At 44.1% G+C, this 21,928-nt stretch overlaps 1 protein-coding gene across 2 annotated transcripts in view; it reads right to left on the reverse strand.

The window, feature by feature from the left end:
* LOC148896376 (semaphorin-7A) overlaps window positions 1–21,928 on the reverse strand; it is a 31,680-nt gene that overhangs the window by 3,100 nt on the left and 6,652 nt on the right. The window contains exons 2-14 of one of the 2 annotated variants that reach the window (XM_088999071.1): window positions 21,691–21,830; window positions 21,028–21,090; window positions 19,967–20,062; window positions 19,250–19,355; window positions 17,094–17,201; window positions 16,332–16,471; window positions 15,988–16,166; window positions 15,357–15,465; window positions 14,818–15,019; window positions 5,841–5,956; window positions 5,432–5,604; window positions 4,600–4,655; window positions 1,366–1,732 (exon numbers count right to left, since the gene is read on the reverse strand). In XM_088999071.1, coding sequence (XP_088855197.1) covers window positions 1,386–1,732; window positions 4,600–4,655; window positions 5,432–5,604; window positions 5,841–5,956; window positions 14,818–15,019; window positions 15,357–15,465; window positions 15,988–16,166; window positions 16,332–16,471; window positions 17,094–17,201; window positions 19,250–19,355; window positions 19,967–20,062; window positions 21,028–21,090; window positions 21,691–21,830 — 1,835 coding nt within the window. In that variant the 3' untranslated portion in view covers window positions 1,366–1,385. Of the gene's footprint in view, window positions 1–20; window positions 1,733–4,599; window positions 4,656–5,431; window positions 5,605–5,840; window positions 5,957–14,817; window positions 15,020–15,356; window positions 15,466–15,987; window positions 16,167–16,331; window positions 16,472–17,093; window positions 17,202–19,249; window positions 19,356–19,966; window positions 20,063–21,027; window positions 21,091–21,690; window positions 21,831–21,928 lie in introns of those variants that run through there. The other variant, XM_088999070.1, reaches the window with a different exon arrangement.

Raw genomic sequence — 21,928 nt, forward strand, 5'->3', positions numbered from 1 at the left:
CTGCAAAATTGTGCTTAGGAGTTGATGTCCCAGAAGTATTAAGGCTTTGAAAATCTCAATACCAGACTTATCTTTTTTTTTTTCAAAAACTACCAATGACATGTAAAAACGGATGCAAGATGTCTGATGTACGAGCACTTGTAAAGCTTCACATATCCACAAAGAAGCACAATCTAAGTCAAACTATTGAAAGAAAACGTTCAGAACAATCAGCCTGGTATTGATTTTTGTTTTCAACCCCATTGGATATGTTTAGCTTTTACATTGCGGGAGGGATTGTTCACAAAGAGTCGGCGCATCGTCAATGGTGCCAAGGTTTAGGATCAAGACCCCTGTATTGAAAAAAAAAGATCATAAGGATTGATCACCGCGGATATAAACTCATTCACTGCCAGACAATGTGCCAAAATGTGTCCACTCTAGTGCCAGGGTTTTTGTCATTGTCACTCAAATTGCAGGACTCACAGAATATTGAGTTCTAGGAATACATAAACATTCAATGCCACGTTAGAAACCTTCGACTCTCTTCTTTAATCAGAAAACAGTTAATTCCTAAATTATATGGGCCTGGAATTATATGAGCTTGAAATGAGGGTGGCTGTCAAAAATACAATGCAATAGATACATGTTATATAGCGCTTTAACAACAGCTGAAGCTGGAATAAAGCGTGAACATGGAAAATAGGGAAATGCTGCCCCTTGTGGAAGGGAACAAATGTTGCCAGAGGGCTGGCCAGCGCTTTTTCGGCACCCCAACAACAAAACAAAAAAAAAAACTCGAACAAATTTGGGAATGGCGCTCTAAGTCATATTTTCAATTCCCAAATAAATTTGTGAATGGCAGTGAATGAGTTAATTGCCTCAACTATAAATATTAACCCTGAATATTAACGACTGAGATTATCTTTATTTGTTGTGCAGGAGTGAAGTTTAGCCTGGGTTGTTACCGGAACATCTTTGTCAAATTATTGTATTTGATTTTATTAGCTGTAAGATTTACAGTTATAAATTATTATATTTTTTGGGGGGTGAGAGGGTGTGTCAAGTTGGAGGGGACTTTTTTTGGGTGTGTTACGTGCCTTGGAAGTTTCTCGAACATCCTTAGGCAGAATTCTGTCCGCCATTCCTCAATGAAGAGCACGGGTCTAGCTTAGCTGCGATGAACAGTTCCAGGGGACATTCACGATAGTTTGGAGACAGAAGAATATTTCCAATGATTTAATTTTAAATTTTTGGGGGACTGATTCCAATGTGATCAAACACTTTGAAGTTTGAGAACCACAAATTCAACTGACACCTCACGCTGGGATACTTGATGAACCAAACCTCCCGCATATCCTCTTACTGGGAGTCATTTAAGGATACGTGGTTAGCGCTAGCTGCGGTTAATGAAGCCAAAGGGCGGCCATGGCAAGCAGCAGCGACGGCCCCATGGTAGAGGCCAGCGAGGCGGCCAGCAGCCGGCCGTGGCTGACCACCTTGAAGGAAATGACCTCCACCTTGAACCCGTCCTCGGTCGCCATGCAGCGGAAGACTCCTTCCCTCAGGGGCGTGTCCACTGCCGGCCCCAGGACGCAGAAGTCGCCGGAGAACAGGCAAGGGTAGTTCTTCACACAGTTGTCCTTTTCCCATCGGTAGGTGGCGTGGAAAGAACGCACTGGACAGGGTAGGAAGATGGAGGTGTTGAACGGCACCGACACTTCCCTGGGGGAGGTGCGACGCAGCTTGAGGGCTGTTGGAGAACAGTTGGAGAGAAAGGTCTGTGCTCACTTCTTGCGATGCTTGAACCGATGAGTCATTCAGTGGGAAATTACACAGAGGTGGGAGTATCAGCATGTTTTGAGTCTTGACCTTTCAAAAATCAATCTATTCAAGCGACTCATATCGTGTCCACACACACACACACACACACACACACACACACACACACACACACACACACACACACACACACACACACACACACACACACACACACACACATACACAAACACACACAGATTCCTGTTTCAATGTTTTTGTGAGGTCCGGATAACTCCAGCTAAGGAGGGAGTACCACCGTTGTTGATAGGTTTAGAGAAGAACTAGTGTTACATTTGAACACTAAATGTCACCGTACTTCCCACTTCAACTTCTTTAAAAACAAAGAAATTAAAAGTGGACTTGAAACTGAAATAACGACAGGAGTGAGGTTTCTAAATGGGTCCATTCAAAGTCCTCACCTTTGTAGTGAATTTGGTTAAAATATTGTTTTACTTATTGCGGTATGAACTTTATCCTCTCATTAAACATGCATACACACACACACATGACACACAGGGAGTAAAAAGTGTGTGTATCCATGTGAAATGCAAATACACACCAAAAAAATCTTTTTGGATGAATTTGTGAGGACCTTTCTGAAACTTTAACATATATGTTAAAGACTTTTACAGATATATATATATATATATATATATATATATATATATATATATATATATATATATATATATATATATATATACATTATATTACAAGACTAATAAAGGCAAATTCAATCCAATATATCTATATAAATATAGATATACAGTACAGTCTCGTTATATCTCGTTATATATCGATAGTACTGCTTATTACGATACTATTTCTATGAACGCAAGGAGATAATTTACATGCCGCAGGATCGGATATATCGATATTTTTTCCAACTCCCGAGAATATCGATATAACGAGACTTTACTGTAGTATATATATGTACTGTACCTATGTATATATTTTTAATTAGTAGTGATATAACAGTGGGACTCATATACAGTAATACAGTAATTAATGACCACTTGGCACTGAGTGTCTTTGGTCATGACTAGCCGCCATTTTCAAGCTTTCATTGGTCATGGTAATTAAAGTCATGGGGGGTGTCTTGGCCATTCTGTCGCTCCTTTGTTCAACGTAAAATAAAAAGGCATACATGTGCTGTAAACCCAGTTCCTAAGGATTTGATATGTCACATTCATATTATTGTGACACCCGGTCATTGTGTTAACCCTTTGCGTCACACTGCAACCTGGTAACACGATGAGCTCACCACTGTATTGAGCACTGCCCCTGTAAGAGTTAAAATAAAAAACAAATGCGGAGTATGTCGAAGATACTTTCTAAATGGTTACTCCACCTCCACTTTGTATGACTGACAGCTAAACACCTAAGCATTGCCAACCAAATGTTTTTTTTAAACCGTTCGTACTTATCAACTGAAAACAGATGCAATATTTTTTCCCTTCAACTCGAACAATGGTTTCCTATTTGTACGGACAGCTCATTAATTGCTGAACCTACCCGAACAGGCTTTACAGACATAATGAACTCATTGAGTTGAAGGAAAAAAAGAATGTTTAAAAAAAAGGCTGTAAAGCAATTAATGTTTTTGCTGCCTAAATTCATAGCCTGTACAAGTCACTGAGGCTGTGCTGCATAAATTTATAACAGGAAGACTGGAAGCTGTCAATAAAATATTGTTGTTCAACAGTGAAATAAGAAAAACACAAGAAACTTCAGATTAAAAAGTGATTTCCGAGAGGTGACAGTCGGCGAAGAGTCTCCTGAGAGACAAAATTCGACTACAAGGGACGGTCAGGACTACGTGAAAAAAATCATTGGCACTACTCTACCCAAACCTGGGAATCCAGTAGACATTTAAACAGGTTCTTCCCCCAAGCCATTAACTCTCTAAACAGTAACCCAAATAGAACTGTATAGTGCCTCAATGTGTGTTATGATGATACTAGTGCAGCATGTGCTACCGGAGACAAAATTCTTGTGTGTTCTACATACTTGGCAATAAAGATGATTCTGATTCTGAACTTGCACACTGCAAAAACCAAGAGTAATGCAGGAAAAATCCGACTGGACCCCCAACACCCTGCTCACCAACTTTTCCAGCTACTCCCCTCAGGCGTTACCAATACCTGCGCACCACATCCAGCAGACATTCTAACAGTTTCTTCCCTTTCGCCATTACCTTCCTAAATAGTAACTTAAATATACCTGGATAGTGGCTCTTTGCAATCCTGCACACCCATGTGGAGCAGCATTAGCGCAATAAATATTTGAGCTCCAGCTCTGTCCAGCTTACCATCTTGTCTCACAGCTGGGTGTTACTACAGCACAACCATGACATCACGTAATGTATTTCCATACTTATTTGTCATATCCTTATTTATCGTAGATGCTTGGGTAGGGTAGCCTGTACCACCGGAGACAAATTCCTTGTATGTTTGAACATAAAACATTTCATTCCTTTCATCACTTTGCTGCTGTGAAATGTAAATTTCTCCACTGTGAGACTAATAAAGGCATATCCAATCCAATCCAATCCAATCCATATTTGGCCAAGAAAGATGATTCTGATTCTGATTCCGAAACTAATGTTATATGCAGGGCAGTGCTTGTCACCATTGCTTGGAGGTTATAGTAGCGTTCCGGACTCGATTGTTGGCTTTCATGGAAGAAATTATCCCGCCTGCAGGTTTTTGAGTACTCGGCTCAATTAAGTGATAGTCATCTTTGAACCCCTGCTTTAAGATACAAAGAGCATTTGAGGGCAGATGAAGGGCTCACCAGCAGCCTCCCCGCAAACCGATGAGTTGGATTGGTCCAGATTCTGAATGAGCATCCTGTAAGGAGAGAAGACACAATAGGACAGATTGCTCTTAAAGACTCTCACCGAGCAATTAGGAGTGTGCAAGTGTACTTTAGAAGTACATTAAAGCATGCAAATGATACCACTGTGTCCAAAATTTGCTTATCGCTATCTTTCATAACAGGAAAGCCTTCGTAAAGTGCTGCTTAGACATTTTAAATATGAACTATGTAGCGACCACGTTGAGGAGTACTGCTGGAGGAAAAGCTTCATTTGTTTGAAATTAATTCTTCCTTGACATTTAGTGAACGTTTAAAATTTTGGAGGAGACCAATTTTCACCGCAGACAATTTGACTTCCCAGTGGCAATGCATGCCACAGTTCTGGAACTCATGTGCCAAAAGCAACTCCCTACAGATCTTCAGTTTTTGACAAAGGTAACCAAATTCGCCGGCTGGGAAATGTATCCGCTTTATTTTTTTTCCTCCCCATCCTCGCAGTTAATTTGGGACCAGTTCACCAGTTCCTAGTTGATCGCGATTGATGTATTGGCCACCCCTGCCTTGAAATCAGACTTAATTTGCTGACTTGCTTAGCGCTCAGCACTTAAGCGGTGTCACTTAATCTGACTGTGGGAGTGTTTTATTCTAAGGCTCAGCCTTGCGTATAAAACAAGTCATAACAATAGTGAAAATCAGTCGAAAAAACATTTAATGTCCATAAGTGCTGCAGCACATCAACATGTCTTTTTGTGAAGCTTCCTTTCAACCATTGTGACAACCAGAGCGATAAACTCTTTATCCAACATACCCCGACGTGACGTTATATCCTGGCGGGATGGCGATGCACCTCCTCCTTGCCTTGTCCCAGCCGCAATACGGGTCCCGGGAGAGGATACACTCACGGCACGTGTCGCCATAGCGACCGCAGTCAGCCAGCGGCAGCCGTTGGACCTCCATCGCCGTGGCAACGTACAAGTGACCCTACGGCAAATATGCAACCGCTTTTTACAACCGCCATTCGATCGCTGTGGGAATTTAATTGGCTTTCCAATCAAGATACTTGTTTTAAGATGAGTATCCCAGGCTCAGTTTTTAGCCAGGTTTTTAATGGATGCTTTGTGAAATCTACAGTGCAATATCAAACAGCTTCATCCATCTCGAGCAGAGCATGACTTATTGATTCACAAGACACGAGAGGCCCTTGGTTTTCTGCGTACCTTTTGGGGGTTGATGGCCATGTTGAGGACAGGGCCCTCATTGCGGAACATTGAGTACTGGGAGATGATGAAAACCCCTTCGCTGCTGTGAAGAACTTTCAGCACTTTTCCTTGTTCTGGTGGCAAAGACAAAACCAACAAAATCGTAATTTATGGACAGCTTCCATTTGTAGGTGGACTGTTGGGTCAAAACGAACTACAAAAAGAGGAAAAAAACCGACTTCGTAGGTGCAAATTGATTTCCCAAACATGGTGTTGTGTTTGTTTGCCTTTGGAATGTCAGTTTATCTTTTCAGGATGGGCAGTGAACAGAGTACATCGGCAGTGAAAATCTGTAATATTGAGAGACCGTATTGGGAACTTTCCTTATATGGCATATGGCAGCTCAAACCGCCTTCAATATACAAAACCATATCTAAATTTATCACGATGTTCTTTGCAATGTATGCCTTAATACACAGGTGTCAAACCCAAAGCCTGTGAGACAAATGTGGCCTGTCACATCATTTTAAGTGGCAATTAAATCCAATCAAATATGATAAATACGATGATGCATGCTAAAATCTGGACCAAAATGTCACATCTTCATCCGTCATAAATAACAATATTGTGTGGCGGGCACTAAGACCAGGCATCTCACCCAGCAGGTGCACGGGAGGGGGCGGGTGCATCAGAATCAGATCACCACAGCTACCCCTCACACTATCCAACTGCCTCGTGTCAACCGTTGAGATCCTCAAGTCCCTGGGAATCACAGTCTCCCAGGACATGAAGTGGGAGGTCAACACCAACTCTATCCTGAAAAAGGCCCAACAGAGAATGTACTGAGGTTGCTAAAGAAGCATGGCCTGCCACAGGAGGTGGTGCAACATTTCTACACGGCTGTCATCGAATCCATCCTGTGTTCTTCCATCACCGTTTGGTTCGGGGCCACCACAAAAATGGACAAAATCCGACTTCAACGGACAGTTAGGACGGCGGAAAAAATCATTGGCACCGCCCTACCCACTCTCGAGGACTTGCACACTGCAAGAATCCAAACTAGGGCGCGGAAAATCCTACTGGACCCTCTGCACCCTGCCCACCACCTTTTCCAGCTACTCCCTTCAGGCAGGCGCTACCGATCCATGTGCACCAAATCCAGCAGACATTTAAACAGCTTTTTCCCCCAAGCCATTAACTCTTTGAACAGTAGCCCAAATGGAACTATATAGTGTCTCTTTGCAATTTTTTGATGATGATACGAGTGCAGCGTGTTCGAATTTGTTTCCGGTGCATGTTACATATATTTCACTGCATTTGCTGTTTTGAGTTTGATCCACTCAACTGCTACACTGGTCACCCCGACGTTGGAAATGTTCATGGCAGCAGACGAAGAGATGTCTTCTACGGCCATGTCGCCACGACTCAGGTCGCAGCTGCCCCCTACGCCGCGAAGCTGCCAGAGTTCTGGAATAGCGACCCGGCTTCGTGGTTCCAACATGTGGAAGCGCTTTTCCACCTACGAGGCATCGCGACAGATGAGCCGAAATATTATCTGGCCGTGGCGTCACGTCTACTCGGCGTGTGCTGCCTCTCTTGCGTGCACACCCACAGAGCGAGAAATACGCGGCGCTCAAACACCTGCTGCTCTGACGGTTCACGCTATCGGCCTCTGAGAGAGCAGATAGGCTTCTTTCCCTTCCCGGACTCGGCGACAGAACAGCAGTGGATCTGATGGACAAAATGTTGTCGCTACTAGGTTCGGATGATGGCGGATTCCTGTTCCCCCACGTATTCCTTCACCAGCTACCGGCCTCAGTGCGCGCCGTGCTAGCTAACTCGACGTGCCTATCCACCAGCGACTACCGAGGTTTGGCGGAAGAAGCGGATCGGGTGGTTCAGGCGACACGGCGGTTCATTGTGCAAAGCGTGACGGCCAAACCCCTCGGCGGAGCGTTATCGAACATCGACCCGACCGTAGTAGCTGGAGTGGTCACGCGGAAGCGACACAAGAAAGCCCTCTGTTTTTTCCACCAGCGGTTTGGCGCCTAGGCTCGACGCTGCGAAATCCCCTGCACCCACGAGGCTCCGGGAAACTCCCAACGCCGGCACCCAATAGCAGCCATGGGCGCCAGCAACGAAAGCGAGCTGCTTTTCATCACCTCTCCTCTTTCATCTAGAACTGTTTCATGTCATCACAAAGAGGGTACAGCAAGTCCTGAAGAATGAATGTCTCTCTGTGTCTTTGTTTTGTCATATTGTCTCTATGCTGTCATATTATTTGTTATTTAGTTGTTTTTTTTTTGTTCTTTTGACTTCAAGACGGCGCCGCGAGAGTGGCTGCCTTTCCAGCAGCTCATGTATTTCGTTTTTCTACTTTCATTCCTTTCATCACTTTGCTGCTGTGAAATGTAAATTTCTCCACTGTGAGACTAATAAAGGCATATCCAATCCAATCCAATCACAGACTCCTCGTGAGGTAGACGTTTCCTTGTGGACAGAGGGGCACAAGTAAACCTGCTGACGCCCACAGCCGCGGACAAGACGGCAGGTGGATGGGGCCTCCCTTCTGCGCAGCTAACGGCTCGCCCATCGCCAACTTTGGCTCCAGATCGTTGACTGTGTGTTTCCACGAATGGAAATTCGAGTGGGACTTTATCATAGCCTCGATTACAGTTTCGATAATCGGCACAGATTTTTTATGCGCTCATGGACTGCTTGTGGACATTGCTAACCATCCTTTGCTTGATGCCATCTCTTTTGCCACTTTTCCGTGTGAGGCTAGACTCGGAGCGTTAACGCATGCAAATTATTTAACGTCTGGTAACGTTTATGAACGCCTGCTGACCGATTACCCGTTGTTAACCACACCCGCCTTTTCCAATGCCGATACAAAAGCATTTCACTCCCAGTTTTTGCCGGCGCTCATCGCCTCGACGCGGCAAAATTGGCAATGGCGAAAGGGGAGTTCGCGACGATGGAGCGCTTAGGCATCGTGAGGCATTCCAACAGCCAGTGGCCCTCACTATTACATATGGTGCCCAAAAGTGACGGTTCTTGGCGGCCGTGCGGTGATTTTCATCGGCTTAATAATATAACCATGCATGACCGTTACCCCATCCTGCACATCCAAGACTTTTCCGCACGTTTGGCCGGCGCCGTGATCTTTTCTAAAGTAGATCTAGTTCGCGGTTATCACCAGGTGCCGGTATGGGCAGAAGATGTGCCAAAAACTGCAGTTATAACCCCTTTTGGTCTCTTTGAATTCCTCCGCATGCCTTTAGGCCTGAAGAGGGTGGCACAGACCTTCCAAAGACTGAAAACTCAGTCTTGCGAGGCCTCGATTTTGTGTTTGTCTACCTCGACAACATTCTTGTGGCCAGCCCTTCACCAGAGGAAAACCTGTCGCACTTACAGATTCATGTGTCTTGATTCGCACGGCCTTATCGTTAACCCTGTGAAGTGCCAATTTAGTTTGCCCGAGATCGATTTCTTGGGGCACTGCATTTCTCCACAGGGCGCCATCCCCTTACCCGCCAAAGTGCAGGCAGTGGTGGACTTCCCTCGCCCGGCCACAGTTCAGGCTCTGCAGGAGTTTTTGGACATGATTAATTTTTACAACTATTTCCTCCCTCACACTGCTGACTTCGTACAACCACTCTACGGCGCCTTGAGAAAAAAGAAGGCTAATGACCCCATCGAGTGGCCCCCGCAACGAGCGCAGTCCTTTCAACGAGCCAAGGAAGCTCTCGCGGGTGCAACTCTTCTGGTCCACCTGATCTCAACCGCACAGGTGGCCTTGACTACCAATGCGTCTGATGTGCCGTAGGGGCGGTGGTCGAGCAGCTTGTGGAGAACGAATGGCAACCCCTTGCATTTTTCAGTTGGAAGCTGCAAGATAACGAACGCAAGTATAGTGTTTTCGACAGAGAGTTGTAAGCACTCTACCTTGCGACGCACCATTTTCGTTTCCTCCTCGAGGGGCGCCAGTTCACCGCCTACGTAGATCATAAACCCCTAACATTCGCCATGTCAAAGGTGACCGAACCGTGGTCGCCCCGACAGCAACGGCATTTCGCGGCCATTTCCGAATTCACAACAGACATTCGGCACGTGGCCGTCAAATGTAACCCTGTGGCCGATTGCTTGTCACGTGCGATCGTGTATCCAGTCCAGCTCGGGGTGGATTTTCTGCTGGGGTGGAGATGGCCACCGCCCAATTTGAGGATCCGGACATCCATGAACTTAACGCAGAAGTTACGGCCCTGAAGCTTGAGGAGGTGGCACTGTGTGAAGGGGGTCCCGCTCTCCTCTGCGATGTGTCTACAGGTCGCACTCGTCTCGTGGTTCCGCAGCAGTGGCGTCGGCGAATTTTTTATTCAATTCATTCCCTCTCACACCCTGGCGTCCAAGCGTCATTCAAACTACTTGGGGCCAAGTTTGTCTGGCCCAGGTTACGAAAGGACGTCAGGAAATGGGCAGCTGCATGCCTGGCATGTCAGCGCGCCAAAGTCCACAGGCACACCCGGGCAAACCTGGAAACCTTTCCGATTCCGGCCAGGAGATTTGACCATGTCCATGTGGACCTGGTTGGGCCCCTCCCTCCTTCGCAGGGTTGCTATGGTCGATCGTACCACTAGGTGGCCCGCGCATTTCTGTGATCCTGGGTCGCACGTTTCGGCACGCAATCCGATATGACTTCGGACAGAGACTCCCAGTTTGTGTCCGAGCTCTGGTCAGCCATGGCGTAGTCTTTGGGTGTTCAGGTACACCGCACTATGGCCTACCACCCACAGGCTAATGGGATTTGTGAACGTTTCCACCGGTCACTTAAAGCCGCGCTACGGGCCGCACTATCGGACGGTAACTGGGTCGACCGGTTTCCGTGGGTCCTGCTCGGGTTACGTTCGGCCCCAAAAGAAGACCTTAACGCCGCTCGGGCAGAGTTAGTACTCTGTCAGCCACTCCGCGTCCCTGGTGAATTTCTGCCTGAAGCTTCGGGTGCACCTTCTTTCCCTCTTTTGCCAGGGGAGCCCTTAACTCCAGCACCATTTCACCACTGCGTCCCCAAAATATTCGTTCCTTCTTCTCTTAGGTCAGCCTGTTTTGTCATGCGTCACGATGCCATACGATGGCCCGTTTAGAGTGCTCGAACACAGGGAAAAGAGTTTTGTGCTCGATATGGGTGGGAGAATGGAGGGCATTTCAATAGACAGACTCAAACCGGCTCATATAATGGCAACGAGGACGTTTCGCCGGCCCAGGTCCCACGTGGCGGACGTCCTCTGAAACCTCCAGCCTCACCGCGGCATGCCAGGGTTGAGTGTCGTTCCCCCACTCAGGTCTCACCCGGATCACCTGCCCGAATAATTTCACCTTCACCACTGAACGGCGGACTGCGTAGTCGTTATGGCAGGCTGGTCAAGCCCCTGCAAGATTTTCGCCTTGACCTTCCTTCTGGGTGTTCTGGGGGGGCTGTATGGCGGGCACTAGGACCAGGCATCTCACCCAGCAGGTGCACGGGATGGTGCGGGTGCACGTTACATATATTTCACTGCATTTGCTGTTTTGAGTTTGATCCACTTGTTAGCAGTTGGAATAAAGACGTACTCCAGTTGATCGTGTGTTGTCCTTCCTCAACTGCTACAATGTAAGCATTTTTTTGTTACCAAATCCCTCGCTAGACTTCTTGATATACAGTATAGTATTTTCCGGTTTATAAGGCGCACCCAACAGCCTTCATTTTCGTCAAAAGATAACCCTGTTCCTTATACGCCGGAGCACCTTTAAATATGAAGTAATATTGAGCCACAACAGTTTTCACAACTACTGTCAGCAGCCACTGACTCAATTTCCCCAGTAGAAGTACTGCGTAACCCCCACATCTACTGTAGCGCCGTATAATGTGGTGTGCCTTATATTTAGAAAACTTTTATATAGTTCTGTATTATATTTGGAAAATGTTTTTCATTCAATGAAGATGCGCCTTATGTATGGAAAAAGTTTGAAAATACAGTAAAGTCTCGTTATATCGATATCGGATATATCGATAGTCCCGGTTATATCGATACTATTTCTATGCACGCACGGAGAAAATTACATGCAAACAGGGTCGGATATATCGATAGTCCCGGTTATATCGATATTTTTCGGACTCCCTTGAATATCGATATAACGAGACTTTACTGTACACCATTCATTGGTGGTGCGCCTTATACACTGGAAAATGTGGTAGTTGCAATCCCTCCAAGGAAACGGTAACTATAATGTGGCCCGTGTCAAAATTCAGAAAGAAGACGCCTTCATTCACACAGTTCTCCAAATAAAGTGTCTGTGGGCTGGCATTATTTATTCATGGGAAATAAAGGTCACTGTCAAACACTCACCCCAAAAAATAAATGAAACGAACCTGATTTGGCTTTTACCTGCCTGAAATGTCACCACAGAGACAGAGCGTGACCCAGTTTCTCATGTCACTGTTATGATGCAAAAATTAAAGATGAGACGTGATTTTCGGTTTTGTTTTTTTATTTCAGTGGATTTTCCTCTTAGAGATTTGTATCGGTCTGACAAATAATCGCAGAGGGAATATTTGTGAAGTGCAATGAGGCCTTTCAACACATTGCCAGCGCAGTTCTTCTTAGTTTTGCTGCCCTAACTTCTTATCCTTCAACTTGGAAAAAAAGGACAAACACCTTTGTCGATGATAACGTGACAACTTTTCATCCGGTTTATTCTATGTGATATTCTATTTCCAGCTCTGCAATCAAGATCATAGATCAGGACCAACATGGCAGCAGCAGCTGGCAGCACTGCGGGTTGAAAACGGGTGACAGTGCAGAACTTGAGCTGCTGAATGGACACAATCGTTTTTGTTGAACAACAATCTTTATTGGAAAATCTTGCACGCTAGGACAAAAGGCCAAAAAGTTTCGCTTGGGTTCAGCTAGCACAAGCGTTTCCGGCACATCATTGTTTGTACACTCGAACCTAAGAGGTAACTTTTTTTGTAAAATCTCGCCCATTTTATGCATGACTTATACCAGGAATGTACACGTGTGAAGGTATAATGTCTTGATTCTGGGGTAGTAGCCTTAAGAGCAAAACTACGGCTAACCGCTATTGCTAATTTCTAGCCAACAACATGAGAAGAGCGTACCAGAGAAGAGGGAGAAACTTGGCTAGGATGACTAATAATCCCGTAATTGCGGAAGGCTCATTTAGGTGAGCACCATGGGAGCATTTTGACGACTAATAAAGATGGAAATTACGTAGTCAGCAAGACGCGAGCCTGTTTGGCGTAAATGCTTCAAAAGAATCCATAATACATAATTCCCCGGTCTGATCAAATGTCTTCATGCGTCTTGAAAGATGTCAAAAACAGGGTAGTGTGGCTTTGGTGGTGATTCGAGTATTCAATAGTGTGTCCAAAATTAATAACATTAATTTGACTGCATCACTCATTTTTATATGATTTTGAATATTCCCAGTTTTTTCTGTTGACAGACGACTCTTTGCCTGGGCTGATGTGCATGTTTTTTGATGTCAAGAAGCTCTTCAAAGGGTAGCAAAGATGAGGATTTGCACGATTCTTTATGGTTTCTGTGTGGAAAGGACAACTGTGACGTTTTTGAGTTGGAATAGGTAGAACCGGTTGCCTTGGAGTCTAATGGTGAGCCCCATTGCTGTTGATTGAATTTTGAGGGACAAAAATGGTCTCCCGCTGCTATCCCGTTTCTGACGGTGTGGCTGCTTGTGGCTTTGATTAAATTTTTTGTTTGCGCAAATCGCTTCTGAGAAACGGCACAAATGATGTCGTCGATGCCGGGAGTCGACAAGACAGCGCTCTCATCCTTCTTAAAACGTCAATGTGCTCTATTTTATTTTTCCGTCTATCAGGCTGTGCCCCTCCTGTCGCTGCCAGACCTAATTTTGCTGACAGTTTCACAGTTTTCTCTCAATTGTTTTCTCTTTTGCTATTTTTAGCTTCGACCGAGTGGCACATGTTGTACTGATGGCACTTTGAATTTGTTTGCAAAGAATCTATTCCGATAGATGACACATCTCCTGTAAACACAGAAGCAGCGAGAGATGCTAGACTTGTGATGGTTGCCATGGCGATCCCCTTGGGGGGGGGCAGGCAATTTTCAGAGTACCTCAGAGCGACGGCAGCTGGGCGGCTTGCGTGTTTGATTGCATCGAAATCAAATATCTCACCACCCGTGGTCACAACTGATATTTGGAAGAATGATTAACACTGTCATGAACAAAAGATGACTTATTAATTTGGACAAATATGCTGTTCTACCCACATTTTGTCTGTGCTGTTGTAAATACTGGGCAGCATATTGGGCAACTGGTTAACATGTTGACCTCACAGTGAAGAGCTACAGGGTTTGATTCCGGCTCCAGTTTTCCTGTGAGGAGATTTTTAATGTTCTCTCCGCGCTTATGTGGGTTTTCTCCAGATACTCCAGTTTCCTCCTATGTTCCAATAATATGCAGATCAGACTGGTTGTTCGTCTATGTGTGTCCTACCATTGGCTGGCAACCTGTTCAGGCCTCTCGTATGCCCTGGGACCCACGTGATGACAAGCGGATTGGAAAATGGATGGGTGTTGTTGCTGTGAGAACCGGAACTGGGATTGTATTGTTTCTTGTTAGACATAAAATAAAACAATCTTAAATCACTGCCAGGTACTCTATAATCATTCACACTGGCAGTGCAAGTTTTTTGCTGATGGTAGTTGTCCTGGGGCTTAGTTTGTCTCCATTTAGCTTGACTCTGGCTTATTCACATCCCTGGGACTAGACTAGAGTTTTCCGGCTCTTTGTTGAAAAATGGCTAAATATCATCATGGTTAAATATCAGCGACAACAATTAGTCAAAGATGAAATAATCTGGTCCCATTTTGATTGGCTCACACTTGGACCAGTTTGAGAAGACTGTTACTCACCAAAAGCCCAACAACTTGCATGATCGTGATTTTTTTACCTGTTCCAAGATAAAGCACACTGTAGTGCTCGTCATTGACAGCCAGGACAATGTCTGCAACAGTGTGTGTGATTTGGTCATCCATTGGCAGGTCCAGCGGGGCAACGCCCACCGGCCGGATCACATCCTCAATTTCTGGGTGGTATCGGATCACGCCCAGGTTTTTGAGGTCATTTCCTGCCGAAGAATTCTTTCGACCGCACTGTGAGGAACAATGAGTTGATTTAAAAAACGGTCAGATTGGAAGGATACTAATTAAAACCCAAATCAAAACAATGATCTCATCAATCGTTTACGCTATATTCAATCCACAGTGGAGTTTTTGCTATCAGTATAGTTGGGCCCGAAACCCCATAAATAGCCCTGATCCACTGAACTACAAACCATAAATTGATCCTTTCCCAGGTTTTAATCGAGACGAGTCTGTAACTTGAAACACAAGCCTTGGTTTAAAATCATACATCCTAATACTCCCGCCATCCAATTCTGTGAGTACAAGGTTTGAATCATGACCAGCTGGAATGGAAGGAGAGTCTTACCATCCCGGGTCGATTTCCAATGAATGAGTTGCTGTAGCCCTTGAGCTTGGACGTGGAGAAGGCCTGGTCGATGTCTTCAATGGAGTAGGCGCAGATCACAGTTCTGCCCCTAAAAATGAAGGCCCACAGTCAAAAAGTCAAAGTCAGCTTTATTGTCAAATATGATAATATGCATGACATAAAGCACATATGAAATTATTGTCCTCTCGGACTCAGCGTGCAAGGCACTTAAAATGTGGCTAAAAAAGACAGACAATTGACAACAGACAATACATGTAATTTCTGAATGTAAAGTGAGGTAGTGTTTTATGTAAAGTGAGGTAGTGACGTATGTAAAGTGAGGTAGTGTCATATGTAAAGTGACGTAGTGTAGTAATGCAAAAACAAACAAAAAAAGGTTGAAGTGAGGTCTTGGAGAAAAAAAAGAAAAAGAGTGTTCAGGATGATAGACGGCGTGTAGCGTGTACTCAGAGTTCGGTGAGTGTGGCAGTGGGAAGGGGCAGGGGGAACATGTCTGGGAGGGAGTTGAGTCATATTGTCAGAACCAGATTACAATTCTCCCGCGGGTAAATAGTGACTGATTGACAGATTATCTAAAAATGGAAGTGAGTCGGTTGACATTCCAGCTCACCAGGCATTAGAAAAGAGGCCATACATGACGCCGGCCCGTTTGTCCTGTGCAGTCAGAACTACCGCCTGCTTCATGCTGTTGTACTGCTGCTGAGTGTTTCCGGCACCACACATGACCCGCGCCTTCATGAAGGTGGTCCATGAGTCGGCCAGTAGGTTTTTTATGCCGCCTTCGTCCACCTATAGAATGTGCGGGGGTTCACTAAACAATGACTTTAATGGATCATCAGGGCGGATGCTCAGACAAATGTCTCCTCTTGGTCCGAAACAACCTAATTCCAGAATATTCCAATTGACTCATGTGACGGAGGAACTGATTGGGCGTTGAGATCTGTATGTCCTTACTGTACAAATACGGCCAATGCGGGCCCGATATGGCTCCTCGTCCACTCGGGCGGTCTTGTTGATCTCGCTGAAGAAGAAATAGATCTCCTCCTTATACTTGAGGGAAGACGGGATGATGGCAGCTCCGGCAAACTGAGGGTCTGAGTGGCGAGATATAAACATGAGATGCTGACCGGAAGGAAAGCAGAAACTCTTTAGGTTTTAAAACTGGTTAGAAAGCGTAACTATGCCATTGAAAGAAACCCTTTCCGAGGCTTTCAACCTGAACTTCAAATCCCAACCCTTATAAAAAATTGTAACCCGTGTTTTAAAAATGAACATGGACATTAGCAGAGTCTTGGAAGAGTATTTTGAAATCCCAACTCTAGAAACCAACGCCAAAACCTTCATTTTCTTTTGGTATGACATGTAATGTGAGATAACTAAATATATATCTAAATGCATTTCTTGATTTCTTGATTCTGCACTATGTACAGTCTTGTTTATAGAACGGTTTTTGCACATCTACATTTGCACAGTATACAGTTGACATTTTTATTTTGTTATGCTTAGAATATCTTGTTTTCTATCCTTTCACTCCCACCCCAACCCCATCCCTCTTCAATTGCTGCTGTGGACTGCAAATTTCCCCATTGCGGGACGAATAAAGTTATTCTGATTCTGATTCTGATAACATTACCACTCCCCACCCCACCCCCAAAAACTGAAACACTGATGATTTCCACATTCACTTTGTTCCTGAGTTAACTCCTCCTACTTAACTCAGCAGCCAAACGTTCTCCGTCTTCAGGAGCTTTTGGGGCCCAAAGGTGCGACGTATGGAGCCGACGTGACCGCCCACCGCTGACATGGCTGAATATAAACTCCCATCTGAGGAGAATCGACAGCGGCGGGTAAGCAAAGTCCATCCTGATGGATGACTGTGTGAAAATGTGAATGCAGAGGAGTGAACATTAAATACAGAGTCAAGTCAGAAGCCCTGAGGGTTCAAGGCAATAAAAATGATGTTGAAGCCAAAAGGAGCCGGGATGAAAGCAGGAAGCTGAAAGCTACCAACACACGTCAGTCTCCTTTTCAGGTTTGTTTCCATAGCGATCATTATTAAACCTGAGTAAGTAAGACACAATTAGCTCAGCTTCTGCTATGCAGTATGTTGCAAGTACTAGATGATGTCATGTAACAAAAATCTCATACATTTGCATGCCGGGAGGTTATGTTGAACTGAATTTGACCTAAAAGGTTGTGTAAGAGAAATGGTTACCACATAAACTCATTAAGATTCCTGTAGAGTGCTAAAAAACGACAGACAAGAGTTTGTGACTCACACTGGTAAATTTGAATTATTAATAAAAAAATATAGATGCACTGTATATGTAAAATGGTGTTTCAAATTCGTGAAAAGATGTTTTCGCTCTGAACTTTCGTGGAAGAGCCCTGAATGCGTAAAAATCCACTGGCCCTACCTTCCTGTCAACTGTTCAATCAGCTACGACTGCTACAATTATTAAAAAACATAATATTGCGACTGTTTCTGGAATATATTCCGCCGTATTATCACGGGGGTTTTGTTTCTTGCGACGTTTTTTCATAAGGGGTCACGCCAACGCACAGCCCCAGTCCACTCGCTGGCTAAATGTCTTTCATAAGGGCCACTTTGTTGTTCAGTCCCCTTGAAGTTGCTGAATAAAGGTGTTTTTTTTTACCTCAGTAACATCTTAATCTACCGATCGTTACGAGAGGTCCTGTTTAGAAACTCACCCACACACACTTGCCCATCGATTTCAGATTTGCTGTGTCCTACAATGCAAACTAACTTTTGAAAAATGTCCTATTTTGTCAGAAAGATGAACAAAGTTTTGAATGGCACATAAGCTAGCATCTAGCGGTTCCTGAAATATTCACACCGGTGGACTGGCGATAGGGAATGGGGGCAGCGGTGCAAAGTGCAACTCTGGCTTTGTCAACCCAAATATTACGGAACTGCTTCATGTCACAAACAGGGTACAGAAAGTGCTGAAGAATGAAGGACGCTCCGTGTATTTGTGTTGTCATATTATTTGTTATTATTATTATTATTATTATTATTATTATTATTATTATTATTATTATTATTACTTTATGTTACTACCGGGTTGACTGCGTGTGGCTGCCGCTGCTCACCCGCAGAAAAAATATCCAGTGACTGTAAAGTATCCTTGATTGTTTTGGAAGGTGCTTATAAGTGAAAGGTATTATTATTATTATTATTATTATTATTATTATTATTATTATTATTATTATTATTATTATTATTATTATTAACTTTATTTGTCCTTGAAGTGGTGTGGCACAACACACAGAGATATGCTTGTGTCATTCTTTGACTTTGAACACGTGGCAGTCTAGATTTCATAAATATGAGAAATAAGTTGTAACAGAAAAAAAATACACCCTTTGGATTAGTTCCCAAGATGAACGACCGAAACAAATTACTCTCGAAAAGTAAGACCTTTTTTGTCCACTATATTTGGAATTGACCTGATATGTTTCCGCAAGAGGCTTTTGCTTTCGTAAGCAGTTTGCCTAAACATATCAGCTAAATTAAAACCGTTCTGCTCTGTTGTATTAAAAAAAAACTTTGCAGAACTGTGGAAAAAGATCTTTGAATCTTGTTCTAGAAGATTGTTCAACTAATGTGTGGGAAATGATCTTGCTGCTGTGAAATGTAAATTTCTCCACTGCGAGACTAATAAAGGCAAATCCATCCATCCATCCATCTGCCTGGAGAGCCGCAGTACGAAAATGTCATGACTCGGCGAGACTGATGAAGAACAACTGCGCTTCACTTGCTCCAGTGGATGAACATCAACATTTTTACACGAGATAACTGTGATGCCAATGGCGTTCGGTGCTGCTCCGGTGCACACACGCTGGTTTACCTGCGGGCAGGCTGATGGACTTTTGCGAGGGGTACGGCGGGGAGATGTCGGCCGGCGAAGCAATCTGCCCAACACCCTGGATATCGGTCAGCACTGTGTTGTTAACCTGCACGTAGACACGTTTGATAATGAATTCAAACCGCAACCTAAGATTGAGGCAAGAACACGACTATAAACCTTTCGGGGACAGTGATTACTGCAATGAAAAGGGCTTCGTGATGACATGATCAGATTGTGACGTTTCCGAATTTGAAACCTAAACTTAAGACACTAAATCAAGCTTTAAACACTATTTTGGAAAAGTAACTTGGAAATCTAATTTGAAACCCGAACCCAGGCTTGAAGCCCTACTTCAGGTTTGAAACACTCATGCTTATTTGAAACCCGAAGATGGCTTTTACCGAAGCCTTGCTTTTACTCAGACCAACTTCAACACAGGCTTCAAACCTTAATTTATAAAATTGACACTGATCAGAAATATGAACCAAGGGTTTGAAACCTATTTTTTAACTCTAGCCTGAAACTTTCTACAACCTAATTATAAATTGAAAACCTTGTTTGATTCAGCTGTCAGCATGCAAAATACAAAAAGACCAAAAACGTCACAAAAAGCCATAAAAGATGCTGTTCTTGGAAATGTATTGTGCAATTTTTTCTTCAAGTACAAAAAGTGAGTCAGGATGTTTAGTTCGCATTCATGTTTGATGTATCGCTCACCAGCATCCAGCAGCGAGGACTGCCAGCATTCGTCCCGCACACGATGAAGGTGTCGTTGACTTTTTCAATGACCGTGATGAAATTGTCACACTCCAGCTGCGAGATGGACAAATGACAAAAGTGAGGCGAGGAAGCAACAGCTCAAGTACGAGCCTGAAAAGGGCGCACAAAAAACATTCCATTTTCTCCCCCCCCAAAAAAATACTGTGCGCCTTATAATCCGATGCACCTTATTCATGTATCAATGTTCCGATTAGTTGGACGTAGTATTTCAACTGTTTTGTAAAGCACCATACTTACAGCTGCAGTGATTGTGAAACTTTGATCTAAATAATGCTGTATTGTATTTTATTTCCTTCAGCGTAGCTCCATCTAGTGGAAGCATAACTCAACCACAGCCTCCAGTAGTAGTAGAATAGATTCTGTGCGTCTTATAATGTGGTGCGATTATAGTATTTGAAAAGACTTTCATACTAGGCCATTTATTTAAATTGAGATGATACTTCGAAGTGCCTTGTATTGCGGAAAGTACAGTACAGCGCTACCTCTGCATACAACATTAACATTATGTAGAGAAGTATTTTCCATGTCAAAACCCTAATCCTCTCTTAGAACTGGTTTTTGTCTTGTGTTTTCTCAAAAAATGAGCCAGGGGCGTTTGCTTTTGTGTTATTTTAACAAAATAAGACAAAAAAATATCCAAGGCAAACATCAGCAGAGTGAGCAATCGCCCGACCGGTGAAGACTTTGTCTTGATTCAAAAATGCGTAAAACTATCGGAGCACCTCATGGCCCGGAGACACACACCTATCTATCAACATATTGAAAAAACGGTTGAGGTCCCTCTTAGCTAATGGAATGCCAGGACGATGCTTGAGAATAGCCAATCGTTTGAGAGCTTGATCGATTCCTATCTTGGCGGCCTTTAAAGCATTGTGAGTAAAACATGGCACAGAGCTCAGACCGCCAAAGGTGATGATGATGTTGGTGAAGATGATTGCAGATGATGAAGATGCACTTTGAAGGCTGATGGACAGCCAGACTCGAGGGAGCGCTTCTACCTCCAGGGGCGCCGCCTTGGCTTTGCAAGTGTCGATGGCTGTCTGGTCTGACGGTGCCGGGATCTGTCGGAAGAGCTCCTGAGTTAGTAAAGCATTCCATTCACAATTTTTGGATATCAAAGCAGTTTAAAGGACAACCGACACCTCCCGACATGTTGCCTCCATAATTTGTAAAGTCACTTGACAAATGACTTCACTTTTCCTACCGAACAGCCCAAATCTAACCAAAAAAAGAATGATTTATTTTTCAAATGAAGTTGAAGTGGGTCTTCAGGAGTTCGTAGGATTCTTAAGAAAAATCACTTTTATCAGATTGCTGCTTTACATAGCTTGGCAGCATTAGCCAATTCTGCAGCTTATAAAATTAGAAGTTGTGAGCTGTTAAGCCATAAAATATATATTGACCAATTTTGCATTTAAAATGGAGTCGCGGAGAGCATTGGTGGGGGTTGCAATCTTGAAATCATGTGAACAAAGGATTCCTTTTGATTGGCCCACTAAATGTATACCTATTACTGGAAGAAAAAAAAACCTCTGCTATAGCCAGAGTTCAAACGATGAACCGCAATATCGCCGTTATCTACCCAGAATGTAAGCACAACATTGTGGGGTGATAACCTGTCAGAGTCAAAGTAAAGAAATCATACATAAATTGCTGAATACCTGCACGTCACGCACGCCTCTGTTGCTGAAAGTGAGCACGTAGATGACAGCCTGGCCGCCCACATAGAGCGTTTCACTGCCCTCTTGGTGATACATGCTGATGTAATTCTCTGGCTTGTCAAAGTGAAAACGAGACGGTTCTGGGGGGAGTCAGGACAACAACACGTCAGACTAAAATTATGTCCAGGTCAAACATGATTAAAATATCATTGTCTGAATCATGCTGAGTCAAATGCCA

The sequence above is a fragment of the Hippocampus bargibanti genome, linkage group LG06, assembly GCF_051943395.1.
Source record: "Hippocampus bargibanti isolate YZ-2025 linkage group LG06, ASM5194339v1, whole genome shotgun sequence".
NCBI lineage: Eukaryota > Metazoa > Chordata > Actinopteri > Syngnathiformes > Syngnathidae > Hippocampus > Hippocampus bargibanti.